Here is a 15,493-nt window from a genome sequence, read left to right as displayed (position 1 = left end):
TTAAATTTTTCTCTTTTCCCATTTCCTACAGAGATCCAGGAGAAGGAGATTTGTGGCACAGCTATAAGTAGAATCTGCTTGAAGCTGGTGGCTTTTGTCTTGAAAAGGATTATTTACTTGATGACATTAAGTTAATTGTCCTTGGATGGGAATGGAGGGCATTTGAAGGCAGTGAGAGGTCAGGGTTTGTGGTTCCTTCCAGCAGTGGAGACATGAGTATTTCTCTTTATCAGCACCTAAGGAAGACTATGGTGGGCTCAGGAAAGCTCAGCACCTAATCTTGCCAAAGATTCCCCTATCCAGAGGGTTGGATAGAAGCAGCAGGAACAAGGGATCTGAAGAAATTGTGCCAATTCAGTAAATGAACATCTGATCCCTAACCAGTGTGGACAAACATGATGGGGAATCTCAAGCTTTGGTGCTAGATGAGACCATAGGATATTTGTACATCTCATGAAGATAGGGAATCCTTAATAATAACTGAAGTGGATATCCCACTGACATGCTACAGTTAAACATCAGGGTCTTATTTATGTTCATTTAAAGGCAATTTTGAAATGTGATATTCCCAATATGTTTTAAGTGTGTGAGCTAAGATCCATCTGTTTGCTATGCCTCCTATTCGAAGTTTCAATAACAAAGAAAACAATCTCTTCCAGTGTTTTGATACAAATTGTCCTCTGAATGTGTAAGAGTCCTTGAGAACTCTTCTAGTTAGCCAGGCTCTAGGTCCCTCAAAGGACATAATTGTAAGACCATGTGGCAAAGTATGAACTATAGTTGTTTCAGGTACGAGTGTGCTAGAAATCTTAGTTGTCCCCGTATTTCCCCCCTGCTCTGTGTCCCCCAGGCTTACCAATATTCATTACATCAAAAGTCTTCCTTGCCCTTTGGTTTCCAGTTTGGTTAAAGGGTAATACCCAGAAGAGTGAATTCAGGTATTGTTTTTTGTGCCATCCTGGATTCTTTGAGGTCTCTATGAGCTAACTGCATCCTGAAGATCACAGCTGCTGTCAGGTGGCTCTTTCCACACAGCTGTCTTACCACCCAGTAACCACTCCCACCCCATTCCTCCCCTCCCCCTGTTCCTCTCCCACCCCTCCTCTACACCACCACCTCCCACTCCCTCCCCTCCTACTCTACTCTTTGCCTACAAATAACACCATATTGGAGGCTGAATTCTGTCACCTCTAAATTCATATTGTGAATTCTTAACCCCCCAGCACCTCAGAATGGGACTGCATTTGGAGATGGAATCTTTATAGAGGTAGTTAAATTAAAACGGGGTCATTAGGCCTCTCCAGAAGAGATTAGGACATAGGTACAGAGGAAATCACAGGAAGGTACCCTTTTACAAGCCCAGGAGAGGCCTCAGAAGAAACCAACCTTGATCTTAGACTTCTGGACTCCAAAACTATAAGAAAATAAATTTGTGTTGTTTAAGACATCTAGTTTGTGGTACTTTGATGTGGCAGCCCTGGCAAACTAACACGCACCACGAGTTTACTCCTTTGCTGACAACTTGGGAAAAAATTCTCTATTAAACTTCTCAAATCATTTGAGTCCCATTTATTTCCTGCTGGGACCCTGACTGATCCAGTTGGATTATACAGGATTTACTTCCAGATTTGTTCTTACTGTATTTTCTAAAATTTCTGCAGTAACCACGGAATACATTTTTTCTCTAAAGTAAAAAATACTGTCGGGGCACTTGGGTGGCTGGTTAAGCATCCAACTCTTGATTTCAGCTCAGGTCATGATCTCCTGGTTTGTGAGTTTGAGCCCAGCATGGCACTCTGCACTGATGCTGTGGAGCCTGCTTGGGATTTTGTCTCCCCCTCTCTCTGACCCTCCCCTGCTCGTGCTCTCTCTCTCAAAATAAACACTTGAAGGAAAACAAAAACACTAATTCATGAAACAAAACTTGGTTTGGGAAATCTCCATATATGCTAGATTTATTTTTGAGAGAGACAGAGTGAGTGGGGGAGGGACAGAGAAAGAGGGAGACACAGAATCTGAAGCAGGTTCCAGGCTGTCAGCAGAGCCCGACACGGGGCTTGAACCCAAGAGCCCTGAGATCATGACCTGAGCTGAAGTCAGACTCTCAGCTGAAGTTGGACGCTCAACCGACTGAGCCACCCAGGGGACCCTAGAATAAATTTATAATCATAGGCATCCAACATCAATCCTCCTTGGTAAATCCCCTATTCTATAGATTCCCACTGTTATGTCTAAGGGATTATAAAAACAGGGACTATAACCCCAATGCTGGAACTAGGGAAAGCTGCCATCCTTGGTCCAAAATCTACAAGTATTTCTGATCATATATGAAGGTGGCTGCCCATGTTTCCTTTTGTGGGAAAGAAAAAAAGCTCTGCATTAAGCATAAGGGACTGTTACAGTACCCACTAAATATCCTGTTATACCAGCCCAACTCATAGGGACAAGCAGCATCAGGAACAAAACTGGCTCTTACAAGCAGCACTGAAAGCAATCACACTCTGAGAAGCCACAATGAGGGAAGGGGAGGGGAACTGGCATGACAGCATATTCCTGGCTGCCACACCCAAGAAAAAGGAATTCTTTCACCAGGAGTCAGAACTCTCCTTTGATATCATCAAGAGCTTTCCTGGGCTTGCTGACCTGTTGTTCTCAGTAATATTAAAGGCACACTGCAAAATACTTGCTTTGAAATTTAGAAACAAATTTTATTTAAGATCTGAAATACAATTCCTAAAATATCAACTTCTCCAGAAAACCGTGGCTACACAATAATGCATTGCCTCTATCATGTTAGAACGTGCATTAGACTCAAATACAAAAACCATGAAACAAACCACCATCCTTCAACAATTTGAGCAGAGAGAGAATGCCTAAGGAACAACATAGATGGACTTGCAGAGGATGGGCTGTTTTACTTCAAGCACCATAAAAAAAAAAAAGAGCACAAATGCATGGGTTTTCGGGTATATACATTAAGTTGAACCTTTGGCACTAGGAATCAGGGCATTTTGTCATGGAGCATTAACGCATATTAGAAAATTGTGTAGTGTCAAAGGGATAAACCACCAGCATTCAAGCAATGTTGTCAACTAGGCAATAAAATATTCTATTGAATGTTTCTTCTTTGTCTAATTACTGCGTACACTGGTAGCAACTTTGAAATGAGAAAAGGAGCTTGCACTCCTTTCATTTTCTGTTTAAAACAGAAAACAAAACTGAAACATAAGCCCTGTTATACATTAACAATTTTAAAGAACATCAATTATACAAGAAAAAGACTAAGAACAAAGAGTGTTTACAGATACCAGACATAACAGTGAGTGGTCACTAGACCCTCACAGGGCTTTGCGGTGGTACTCAGCCGAAGCCACTTTGTAATCACTGGCAGTAAACAGAGACGCAGCATTCTTTGCCAGATATTTTAGGAAATCATGCAAATAGCCCAACAATAATGCAAGGCTCTTCTCATCAAGGGGCGTATATGCCAACATTGCTCCAATTCTTACAAATAATCTCAGTAGATGTGGGGCTCCATAAACCTGGGACATTGGCGCATCAGGGTGAGCCAAGAGGATTTCGGCATACTGGGGCCTCTCAAATTTGTAGAGCAGCTGAGTGCCCAACATCACATTGAAATATTCTTTTATTCCTGCCACAACTTCATTAACTGCATATTCCTTATTATCAACATTTCCCTGCGACTTCTTACAATTTGCATACTCCTCCAGAATAGCATCTACATTTTTCTTAGCAGGGAGTTGAAACAGCTGCTTCTGCCTGGTAACTAAGTCCCAGTCCTCAACAAGCCATGGTTTTAATTCTTCAGGAATCTTCACTTTAACTTCCATTCTATTCTTAAATGCCTCCTCACTTTCGACAGTGGGGTCTGCCCGGGCCCTTTTCTTCCGAGGTGGCTGAGGTGCTTCGCTGGTACTGCCACCATCTCCATTTCCAGGAGTCTTCTGTTTGTTCTTTCTTGTCTTCCTCACTGATCCTGAAGGGGGGTTCTCTGCAGAGCGACCCCCCCATCTGCCTGGGAGAGCTGGTTCCACATTCTTCTGCTGTGAACCAGCAGTCTTCTTTCCTGAAGAGGCCCCTCTCATCTTACTTCTCTGCATATTGCTTCTACTTGGTTTTTTGAAGTTGTCTTCTTCTGCAGATTGTTGTCCACGAGTTTGAGAACCCTGCTTTCTGGAACTCATTCAACCCTGTTTTTATTCCAACCACTGTAATACATAAAGCATTTTACTTGTTTGTTTTCTATAGTGACCTTTAACACACTGTGCTTAGTACAACACAAGTTATTCTCTTGGAATTTGGATCTCAAATCCTAATTCAGGATCATGTATAAGTGACTTACTACCTCCACCCTCTTTCTCTGATCTTCACTACTAACCACTACTCTTACCCATCCAATCACTCATCAGACTTGCCCAAAAGTTAGTTTTTTGGTGCCACTGAAAAGACAGGATTATAATTTTAAACAAATAATGAATTAAAATGGAAAAGAAACTACACAAGGCAGTGGAGGTCAAATTCAACACTTTGAACAGGAAAAAGGACAAGATGAACTTTAGTTGACTAAAGGCAAAATGAGTAACAGTAAAGGTTTCTGCAGGAGTCCAGGTAGGCCTGAACTAGAGTGATGACAGAGTCCAGACAAACTGAATACAAAACTTGGTAAATGAAGGAGAGGGAGGAGTCAAAGGTAGCTGTGTAATTTTAAGCCTGGGTAATTAATGAATTAATAAAAACACTGATTTTAATGATGAGTTTAGAAACAGCCATAAAATAATAGGAAATAAGTAATCCATCCATTGAATTAGCTATCATACATTATTGCACATCTGCTTTGGGACAGCTACTATGCTAGGTGTTAAGGATTCAAATATCTAAAGTGGCAATTAAAAAACAATGAGGTTAGTACAATGATAGTAATAGGCACATAGTATTTAGGAGTAAACAAGAAATGGTACATGACACAACCTTCAGTATTAGCTGAAATCACTTGGAGGAGGTGATATATCAGTGAGGGAGAAGTCAGTGATGACTCCCAGGTTTTGATAATGAATGATTAGGTCATTAGTATTATCACATGAAACTGCATCTAGAGGAGGAAATGGATTAGAGAGGAAAGAAGTTCAGTACTGGATCTATTAAGTGTGAGGTGTACAGTTATATATTTAACTTTAAAACGCAGCTAAAGGTCAGAGCCAGAAATAGAGATCTGAGAGTAATCATATAGCTGTTACTAGAAGCTATGAAAGCCATCAAAATCATTCATGAAGAGGAAAAAAAACTGAACCAAAGTATGGAATACTGGAAAAACCTAAAAGACTGACGTATAAGGAGTGAGCAAAGAGACCAAAAACAAAAATGGTCAGAGCAGCCAACAGAAGAATTAAAAGAATGTTCTTTTGGAAGCCAAAGAAGTTGAGAGTTTCAAGAAGGAATTGGGATAAAATGCAGCAGAGAGGGCTAATAAGGTAAAGCTGAAAGAAACAGTGTTCTATGATTCTTACAGTGTGACAGATGAAGTAATTTCTTTGACTTACATAATCCTCTTCCTTCTTTCCTTTCCAAGAACTCCTAATGTTTTCCTAGACGGAACCTCCTAGATCTCCTGGGATAGTCTGGAAGGAGAAGGTGGGAGACACAAACTAGAAAGGAAAACAGATACCTGTCAAGATGAACTTTTGTGAAAGAATACAGAAAAAAGTAATCTTATTTTATGACTGTGGTTTACGACTGTAATATCAGAGAAAATATATGAGCTCCACTGTTAGACATACTTCTACTTCAATTAGGCTCTGCCATTTATCAGTTGTGAGGACTTAGGCAAGATATGTAAGCTCACTTGGCCTCTTTTTCTCATCTATGGAATGAAGCAAATTACCCCCTAGCCTTCACAGGTTCTTGTTAAGAACTTCTTGTATACAACGTGGCTAAACAACAGCTACAGGATACATGTGAGTATGGATACAAAGATATTCACTGCGGTGGCATTTTTAATACTGAAAAACTGGAACACCTAAATTTTCTTCTAACATAAATTACGTATGCACACTATGGAAGAACATTCAAATGAATTAAGAGAACCATGTACCAACATGGTTCTGATGTTCAATTCTGTACTATTAGGTAAACAGGCATAATGCATAGTATGTACAATAGGATCCTGAAGAGATAGATAGCACAGGCTGAAAAATAACTATCAGTCTGATAGATAGCACAAGGCTGAAAAATAACTATCAGTCTCACACAGTTCTTATGAACAGTGAGTGTGATCAAATTCCTGTTTTAAACTGATACGCATAAATGCATAGGAAAGTATCTAGATGAATAAATACCAGATTAAAATCAGGGTAATCTCTGGGAAAAAATGAGGGATGAGGGTGGATCAGCCTTAAACCAGATTTCTCTGGTAACTGTGGCCTTTCACCCACAGAAAAAGCCCCTCAACCAATCCCTAGACCTTAAAACGATGTTGAGCAGATATCAGGGAAACTCTGAGGGGGGAAAGAAGAGGTAAGAAATGCCAGACAACCAGAGGTTTGAATCAAGGAAACCAGTTATTAGGAAGACAAACCTGGGTGCTAGAGCTTTCATTAAGCAAATGATATCCTCTAACTAAAAGGGCACAAAGCTCTGAGCAGAAAGGACAAAGGTGGCCCTCAGAGAGCATCAAAACCTGTAAATACAGTTACTGACCCTGTGGGAGTCAGAAACCTTCTGGTTGAGAGGGATATATAGACATTCTGTGAAGGATCAGAAAGCAGCTAGTGTGTCATGGCATACATTGCAAGCTGTCACGCTTACAAAAATATTTTTCTAAAAAAATAAAAAGTCATTATGACCAGGATAGAAGGGACACAGTATCTGACGTTTTAAGAGAATTTAGTTAATATAGGTGAAATCCAGAAAACCCACCTCAGAACTGCTATATTGCAGAACTTTCACAAAACAAGGGGACAGTTAAAATACCAACTAAAGAAAGCAAGATGGCCCAGTGCCAGCCACCCAGACTGTGTAAAACAGAAGTAAGGCCAGGCTGGACAGGAAGTATTTTGGAAGTCTCACTGGTACTAGCAATTCCTTACTGAGGAACTTGAAAATGATAGCTGAACCTACCATACATCCTTGGCATTAATCACATATATTCATTCATAGGAAAACTACCAAAAGGAATTCTACCTGTTTGATTAACTGGGTGAGTTGTCATTCTTCACAAATTCTTATATTACTCATATGAAGTCTCAATGAAATATCTGCCATTATACAGAAAAATACATGTACCACAAGTCAAGGTTTGTGACCAGAGTGAATAAAGCCAGGGAAACAGCCTTTCTAGGAATTGTCTCAGTACCTTATTTTCATCTGAATATCCTACAGATCAAATTACTACTACCTGAAAGTCAGAAACCAGACATCAAAGGAAGGGAATACCTGTCCTTTTGATGTCTGCTCCTACTTGTAGTACAAGTTTGTGGATAGCTTTGCACTTTGTACCACTCTTACCAGCTTAACACTTCTCCATGATCAAGGATAGATGTGCCGTGCACACCCATTTAAAAAGTTTGCACTGTAGATTCGCCAGTTTGTCTTGAGTTTCAGGCTTTATTAACATTGTTTATTGACTTAGCATGCCTACTCTTTGCTCCCATCATGCTCCCTCATCTCCTTCATCTAAATACCACAGAAATCCTATCTCTTCCTTAAATCTCCAATTCTAGCCCGTTTCTCTCCCATCTCCAGTACGATATGAAGCTGATGCTAATTTTACTTATAGAACTACACCATTAATCCCTATTTGTCACAGGCCTTGTGTTATACTTATCTCACATATTATGGAGTAGCACTTAGGTCCCTGGTGGGTATACAACAGTGAATCAAAGCAAGTGATTCAACACATGAAGAAAATGGAGGCAAATCAGGGACAAATCATCAAATATTTTTTCACTTGTTCTCTACAGGTCAGCTCTAGGGTAGGCCAGCCTTTGAGAAAACACATTTGTAGGTTTGCCCTAGGTTTCTATTTTTAATTTCTGTGTAAATATTTAAACAGATATAAGCTAATACTGGTATCAAATCCTAGATCTTCCCTTTAAAAAAATTTGTAACTACAACTCATTTTTCCCATACAATGTTATAATACGCAAGGATCTTGAGAGCTGTGTATTTTATTAAATGGCCATACCTTAAAGCACCCCCTTAAGGGAAAAGTGATTCCCCCTCAGTTTACCCTGTAGTAACTATTAAAACATTTTTGTCCTCATTTCCTATTAACATTTCCAGATGCAGATGTAGTAGGTCAAGTGGGAATAACAGGTTATCAAATTACTCCCCCATGCTATACCAATTTCCAACTTTACAAGTAGTACGTAAAACTATCACACCCATACTCTCGTCAGCAGTGGCTAGTCTCATTTACAAAATTCATAAAATTTGATAAAATGTTTAGCTGTTCAGCTTAGTGATGCTTCAACATTTAAGGTGTCTATTGGCCATACATATATGGCTCTTGTTCTCTGCCCCGTTGATTCTTATAGTGATTTTAACATTTATAGGAGCTCTTTATCAAGAGTTGTCATTCTGGGGCAAATATTTCCCCTAGCGTGCTTTTATAGTGTCTGATATTATGATTTTAAAGTTTTATATAATGACATGTTAGTTTTTCCTTCCACTGTTAAAACAGGTCATCTTAATGGATGTTTTATATTTTAATTCCTTAATCCACCCAGAATTTACTTTGTAAGTTATAAACTGAAAAGCCTGTATTATTTTCTCCAAGTAGTTAATTTTGTGGCACTATTTTGGGGTAATATTTCTTTTACATGTGTGTAAATACCAACACACATAATGATGTTGGAATTCTCCCTTTACTTCCCTTCCCCAATCCCAGGAGTGTGCAGGACTTCAAATTTTATATACATATTCACACAAAACATACCTTTAAAACTAAATGTGTATTTTACATTTGACTTGGCAAAGTGAGACCTACTGCCCCATACTTTTTCCTACTTTAACATGGGCATCTGTCATTCTTTTTAATATCCACATTACTGTATAATCTCCGTGCCAGAATTTAACCAGTTCCTTATTAATGAACATTTAGGGTGTTTCTGATACTTCATTATTACAGAAATGCTGTAATAGATGTAAGTAAGTGGACAGATATATTAGAGAATTAGGGACTTCAGGATTATTCTCAGAAGTGGAACTGTTCTGACGAGATAGAGGCAAATTCAACTTATAAAGAACTACTTTAATTTGTACTCCCAGCAAAAACCCTAAAGTTCATTCATCTACACCTTCAGCAACACTGGATAAACATCTTTTGGAAAAAAACTTTGTTTTGCTTATCCAGTATACAGTAATATTTTATTTGAATATGTGGGATATTGAGCATCTTTCATACATTCATGTGATGTTTTTCTTATGTGAATGTTTGCTTTCTTTATTGATTTCTAATAATTAAATCCTAAGTTTTCTTGGGTATGTTGGAAATATTTTTTCCAAACTCATTTTCCTTCTAAGTGGGTCTCTGTGTGCACGTGTGTGTGTATACACAAATATGTCAACCTTTTCTTTTGTGAACTTTGGCATTTATGTTATGTCTAGGTAAAATGCTTCCAAATCAATATTCTAAAAATGATTTCCTATATTTCTTGGTATTTTTATAGTTTCTTCCAAATATATAACCTTTCTTAATATTAATTATTAAAGAGGCCATCCTTTCCCCGCTGATTTAAAATGCTATTATAGAACATTCTAAATTTTTAGATGAACATGGGTCTCTTAAGGTACTCTCTTCCCAATGATTTTTGATTATTCAATTTTTAAAGGTTATCATTGTTTCTAGGTCACCTGGTCTGTCATAGAGACCTCTGTTCTCACATCAGTATCACATTGGTTTAATTATCATAAAGATATAAATGTTACCCTAGAATAACACTTGTAAATGGTTTCCAATTATGTTTGATTATTGGAAGTATTATTTGAAGTAGCAAAAACACTGGAATCAACCTAGAGGACTATCACTAGTAATTCAGAAAGATAAAATGTGCTTTACCCATGAGATGGATTAACATGCTAGTTAAAAGAATGCCACTGTGAAAGGAATTAAATAGAACTCTAAGAATGAACATGAAGACAGCCAAAACAATTAGCTAAATAAAGATGGTAAGTTGCAAAACGATACCTAGAACATACCAAGTCTATGTAAAAGAAAACACAAAACAGTATTTTATATATGGATATCCATATATGTTTTTAAACAGATACATAATTTAGAGATCTAGAAGGACTGATAATAGTGGTTAACTCTGGAGAAAGTTAAGAGAATCAGGGGTGGTGAAGAAATGGAAACTCGAACCTACTCTGTAACATTTAAACTTTTTCATTTTAAGGATAATATATTCACATGTCAATTACATGACTAAAAATTTATATTAAAATATAGATTTAAAATTCATAATCATATTCTGATCTATTCTTATCCTTGGATCTCACACATAGCTGAACTTTTCAGTGAATTATCACTGTGTATCATACATTTTGTATGCACACCATTCAGACTGGTTTCCTTCCCCCACTTCTAGGTTCTACCCATCCTTGGAGGCATAGGTCAAGGTCCTTTTCCTCTTTGAGGCTTTCATCTCAGGATACTCTGGACCTTGCCTTCTCTGAGCTCCTATTGGCCTAAAAGCCCACCTCCCTCCCTTTTGCCCTTAATCATTCCCCAAAAGGCCTTCTGTATAGGTGTTTTTTCTGTGGGTGTGCATACCCATCTACTGCATCTTTTCCACCAGGGCAGCGCCCTCCTATGCAGCCTAGATTTCAGAAGGGAAAAAAAAAAAGGAAAATATAGTGACTCCATGGGAAAATGAAGCTTTCAAGTGACTGGAAAAACCTTCCTTCATCTTCTCATGCAAGTAATGGGCCATTTAGGAATGCAGACTCCAAAGGCTAACATTTTTGGTATGGGTGTGTCACAAATGAGTGTAAACATCTATGGTTTGTTGAAATAAACCTTTAAAAGCACATATACCATTACAGTTAATTTATATCCATTCTCTTCTGGATCTTGGAACACTTCCTTTATGTTTAACATTATTGTTTGAGTCTGAGACAAAGGAGGAATGACACAAAGGCTGTTAGCAGACTGAATGTTTATGATTTCCTAGTTAAAATTATAGTTCCTGGAAATTCCCTTATAAATAAATATGATCAATATACTCAATATCTTTCTACATTGTTAGGATAAGCCAGAAGTCATAATTTCAGATTTCAGTTCTAGTGTTAACTGCTGCTTCTGGAAAATCAGGAAAGAAACCAACAGTATTAATTTTGTTTTATATTTCCAAAAAGAATTATTCACTGCTTTTAGAAGTGTAAGAGTGTATGTGTGTGTAAACCAGGATGTACCAGAAGGACTAACAAAGCCATAATTATTATTAAAGCAAACACTTCTATGTGCCAAGCACTGTCCTGGTACTTTACATGTAATCCCTTCAAAAATCCTATGACATAGGAATAATTATCTTTATGTTACACATGAATAAATTTAGGGACAAAGTGAGTTAAGTATCTTGCCCAGGATCACACAGTAAGTGGCAGAGACAAAATTCAAATTAAAGAAGTTAGCCTTTACCCTTAACCACTAAATTATGCTGTACATGGGAGGAAACAAAATTAAAATAATAATAATATTGTAGTATCTCTTATCAAAGAATGTAACATTACACAGCCTTCTGTTGTTTAGGCACTTACTATACTGGAAGCACTACTGGACTTAGCCTCATCCTTCCCTTCTTAGAATTTAGAGTGTTTTTGCAGATAGGTGCTTATTAATCTTCAAAATATTCCTGGGCAGTTAGGAAGGTTATGTGGAACTATCTTGTTTGAGAATTGAGGCCAAGAGAAGAGAGGCACTCACCCAGATTCTGTAATCAGGGATGATTCTGCAACCAGGATCAGATCTTCTGATCCTTATTATACAGCAAACTTAGCTTTTCTGATGATGGCCTGGAAGGTCAAAGAAGGGGACAGAAAAGGACATAAAATAAAAAGATATGAGAACCTTTTTTTCTTTATCAACCAGTGCATTTTATCACACACAAAGGATACCATAGCTGATAAATAATGTGCAAATGTTTCTTTTTCCCTTCTTGTAGTTGTATTTTCAAATTTACTTTACTGTACATTTATCCTGATCTTCAATAAAGTAACTGTCTTTTTTATACTTTTTATTAAGGATAATTTCAAATAAATAAAAATGTAGAAGGAAGAGTATTATAAACCTACAACAGTCACCCAGCTTCAACAATTACCAACTGAAGGCCATCTTGTTTCATCTATAACCCCACCCACTGCTCCCCCCCACTCCGATTTTTTTAAGCAAACCGAATTGCTGATTTTCTGTATTTTATTATGGAAAATGTCAAACATATACCAAGGAAGACAATAATATGAGGAACCCCATATGCCCTATCACTTAATTCAAACAATTAACTTAGGGCCAATTTTTTTTCATCTATACACCCCTCCCCACTTCCCCCTACCGCTGAGATTCTGAAGCAAATACCAGTCATCTACGTATTTGAAGTCATTCCCAGACATTTTATTAATTAATCCGCAAATATTTTCCTATATATCTCTACAAGATAGACAATTTGAAAACAACCATTACTGCCATTATAACGTCTAAAACTAGACATCAATTCCTTTAAAAAAAAAAAATCAAACCCGTCTTCCAATTTTCCCGATGCATCTTAAACAGTTTTTTTTTTTTTTTTTTTTTTTTACAGTTGGTATGTTCAAATCAGGATCCAAACAAGGCCTACTCATCGCATGTGGTTCATCTCCTGATCGCTCTCGTTCTCCATCTCCCCTCACCGCCCCCCCCCCCCCGCCTTTTAAACTTTTCAATATGGAAAATTCCAATCCCCGCTATTTTGAGCTAATTCTCTAGTAGTAAATTATTTCAGCGGTAAAAATTGATATGTCTCTTTTATAACTCGAATTTCTCCTAGGGAAGAAGTTAATGGGCAGGAAAAGCAATATAATGAACGAATTTACATAATTTATATTGTTTCTCATTCTGTTACGCGGTTTTTCACTCCACAATAGCGAATATTTTTCTGAGCCAGCATTGGTATTGTCTTATACGCAGTAACACACAGTACAAGCCTCTGAGGTAAACGTCTCTGAGGTAGATACTATTATTATCACCATTTTACAAACATGGAAACCAAGACACGGAAAGAACAGGAGCCAGCCCAAGCAGGGCGTTGGCGAGTAGGAATTTGAATGAGGCTCTGCTCAGTTGTAAAGCCATATGTTAATCTTGTCTATATACGCGGCAATAAAAAGAAATCATCAACCCTTTCACCCCACCCCCACCCCGAAACCTGAAACGAGAATCCAGTTCTTTCCAGCAGCCGACGTGTGACCACTGCCGTCCCTCCAACCGCCATAGTAAAGCCAGGTTTCTCTGGCAACTGATATCCATAGGCAGACACGTCACCCTGGAGGCGGGCTTATGCCCTCCAGCCAATCACAATCGTCTTGTCTAAGTTTTAGAATGTTCCATAACCAAATGATTGGACGAGGCCTACCACGTCAGCGATGACTCTTCGCCGCAGTAAAGGCGGGTGCTAGCAACCTGCTTCTTCACGGTTAAGGCTGGAAGCAAACCAATCATCTTTCTCCTTTAGTGCGCGCTCTGGCCAATGACGCTCGCCCTCTTAGGCTCTTAGCCCGCCCACCAAAAGCGCGACAGCCGTTGGGTCATAAGTCTATAGGGCAGGGTGTTCACGTGGCCTATTTTCATGACCCAGAGTTCCCCTGACCAGAGTTTTTTTTTTTTTTTTTTGCTTTTCTTTTCTTTTTTTTTTTTTTTCCTGCAGGGAGGCATTATGGGTTTTTTTTTTTTTCCACTGGGAAAGGAAGTGTCTACGTGGCCTGCGGAAACAGGATGGGCGGAAATGAGCTAAGATTCCCGCGAGTGGGGAAGCGCGAGGTCAATCCTGGGGCCACGCCCCCAACCTCTTGCACAACTCTCGGAGTGAAAAAAAAAAGCAGAGCGGGGTTTTTAATGTATGTGAGGGGTGTGGGGGTGTGGTATTGGGGCCGTTGTGTTTGTGCGCGGGGGAGCTCGCGTAGCTCTGGGGTTAGGGTGTGCGCGCGCGCGGCAGTCCTCGTGGTGTTGGAGGTGGTGGGTGTGCTCAGGGGTGCGCCCCTAGCGTTGGGACTTAGTGTTGGGGCCGGTGTGTGTCCAGAGCAGGGGCGCGCGCTCATGGATGCGCGTTGTGTACGGAATGTTCTCTACTTTTCTATGAGTTTGAAAATTGTTCTAATGAAAAGGAAAATAAGTCAAGGCGACCATAACCAATAAGGAGCCTTTACCAGAAATATTTTGGTCTCTCCTATCAATTTAATTTCAGACCCTAAAAATACACTTTCCTCCCACGTTTTTCTTTGTTGCCAAAATTCTGTTCTAAACCATAGTTCTTCAGTTAAGAGCTAAACCCTCCCAGTCCCGTATTAGCAATTCCAAGGAGCATCTTCTTTACCGTTCTCTAGTATCCTCTCCCATCCCCCAACTACAAAGTTGGGTGCAGTTCTCTTGGCACAAACACAATTTTCTGCCAGCAGTATCTGTATGTAACAGCCTTCTTCAGTCTCTCACTCTCGCGCTCTATCCATCTATCTATCCATACAGACTCCGAATTTCTGTAGGGGCTGAGGCTCTCTTACCTTTTTGTCCTGATCTCCAAGCACAGTGCCCTTCAGGCAATTATGCACTCAGTTAATTTTCCAGAAAGTTCTCTGGGTGAGGTTTATGCCTCTTGAGCCAGCCACTAGATGCCACCAAATCCCAGCAAAGGATTGGCTGTTTAGTGCCTGGAATTATGGGATTTTGTTCCCCCTCTTTCTGATTTGTTGAATTCCACAATCTATAGGGATCATATATATCTTTCATTGCTAGGGAAAAAATTAACTTCTGTAAATAGTCCAGCCAGGCAGAAGACTATGGCCCTAGATCTAGATGTTTTTCCTTGTTTCCTTTTAAAAAAAAAATTCCCCCCTCCTGCCCTCTCTTATTTCCTCCTTGCCTTTTTTGGGGGATCAGAATTGATGAATGACCCCAGGCCCTGATGCTGATGAAGATAGAATTCTTTCTGTGCACCTTCTTTTCAAAACTGATCTTTTTCTCTTGATATTTTTATTAAATATGGGTGTTTGCACCCTATTTTTTGTAGTGGTACTGCTACACTTTGTTAATGTCTTTGGAGTTAGAGACCTAATTTTATTTTACTTTTATTTTTTAAGGTTTGTTTACGTAGAAAGCATGGACAGGAGAGGGGCAGAGAGAAAGGGAGAGAGAGAATCTTGAGCTGGCTGGGTGCTGTCACCACAGAACCAACATGGGGTTTGATCTCACAAACAGTGAGATCATGACCTGAGCTGAAATCAAGAGTCGGAC

The 15,493-nt window shown here is 39.1% G+C and overlaps 1 protein-coding gene across 6 annotated transcripts; it reads right to left on the bottom strand.

Moving 5' to 3' along the window:
• Nucleotides 1-2,683: 2,683 nt before the first annotated feature.
• On the bottom strand, nucleotides 2,684-14,876 carry MORF4L2 (mortality factor 4 like 2). Of its 6 annotated transcripts, none has more exons than XM_019431783.2 (4): nucleotides 14,764-14,875; nucleotides 11,942-12,030; nucleotides 5,559-5,663; nucleotides 2,684-4,229 (listed from the first exon to the last, which is right to left on the bottom strand). In XM_019431783.2, the coding sequence occupies exon 4, from the start codon at nucleotides 4,203-4,205 to the stop codon at nucleotides 3,339-3,341; it is 867 nt and encodes a 288-aa protein (XP_019287328.1). In that variant the 5' UTR covers nucleotides 4,206-4,229; nucleotides 5,559-5,663; nucleotides 11,942-12,030; nucleotides 14,764-14,875; the 3' UTR covers nucleotides 2,684-3,338. The 6 variants fall into 6 exon arrangements, with proteins under 6 accessions (XP_019287328.1, XP_019287330.1, XP_019287327.1 ...); XM_019431785.2 differs by having other exon boundaries at nucleotides 5,559-5,636; XM_019431782.2 differs by lacking the exon at nucleotides 14,764-14,875 and adding an exon at nucleotides 13,416-13,544.
• Between the last annotated feature and the right edge of the window lie 617 nt (nucleotides 14,877-15,493).

The sequence above is a fragment of the Panthera pardus genome, unplaced genomic scaffold, assembly GCF_024362965.1.
Source record: "Panthera pardus isolate Hobbes unplaced genomic scaffold, ASM2436296v1 HiC_scaffold_27, whole genome shotgun sequence".
In the NCBI taxonomy this organism is placed as follows: Eukaryota; Metazoa; Chordata; class Mammalia; order Carnivora; family Felidae; genus Panthera; species Panthera pardus.
Note: the sequence above shows the minus strand (reverse complement) of the source record. Positions and strands in the feature narration are given on the sequence as shown.

Bases quoted from the DNA above. Each gene is read 5' to 3' on its own strand.
- MORF4L2 (XM_019431787.2), bottom strand. From the start codon at position 4,205: ATGAGTTCCAGAAAGCAGGGTTCTCAAACTCGTGGACAACAATCTGCA.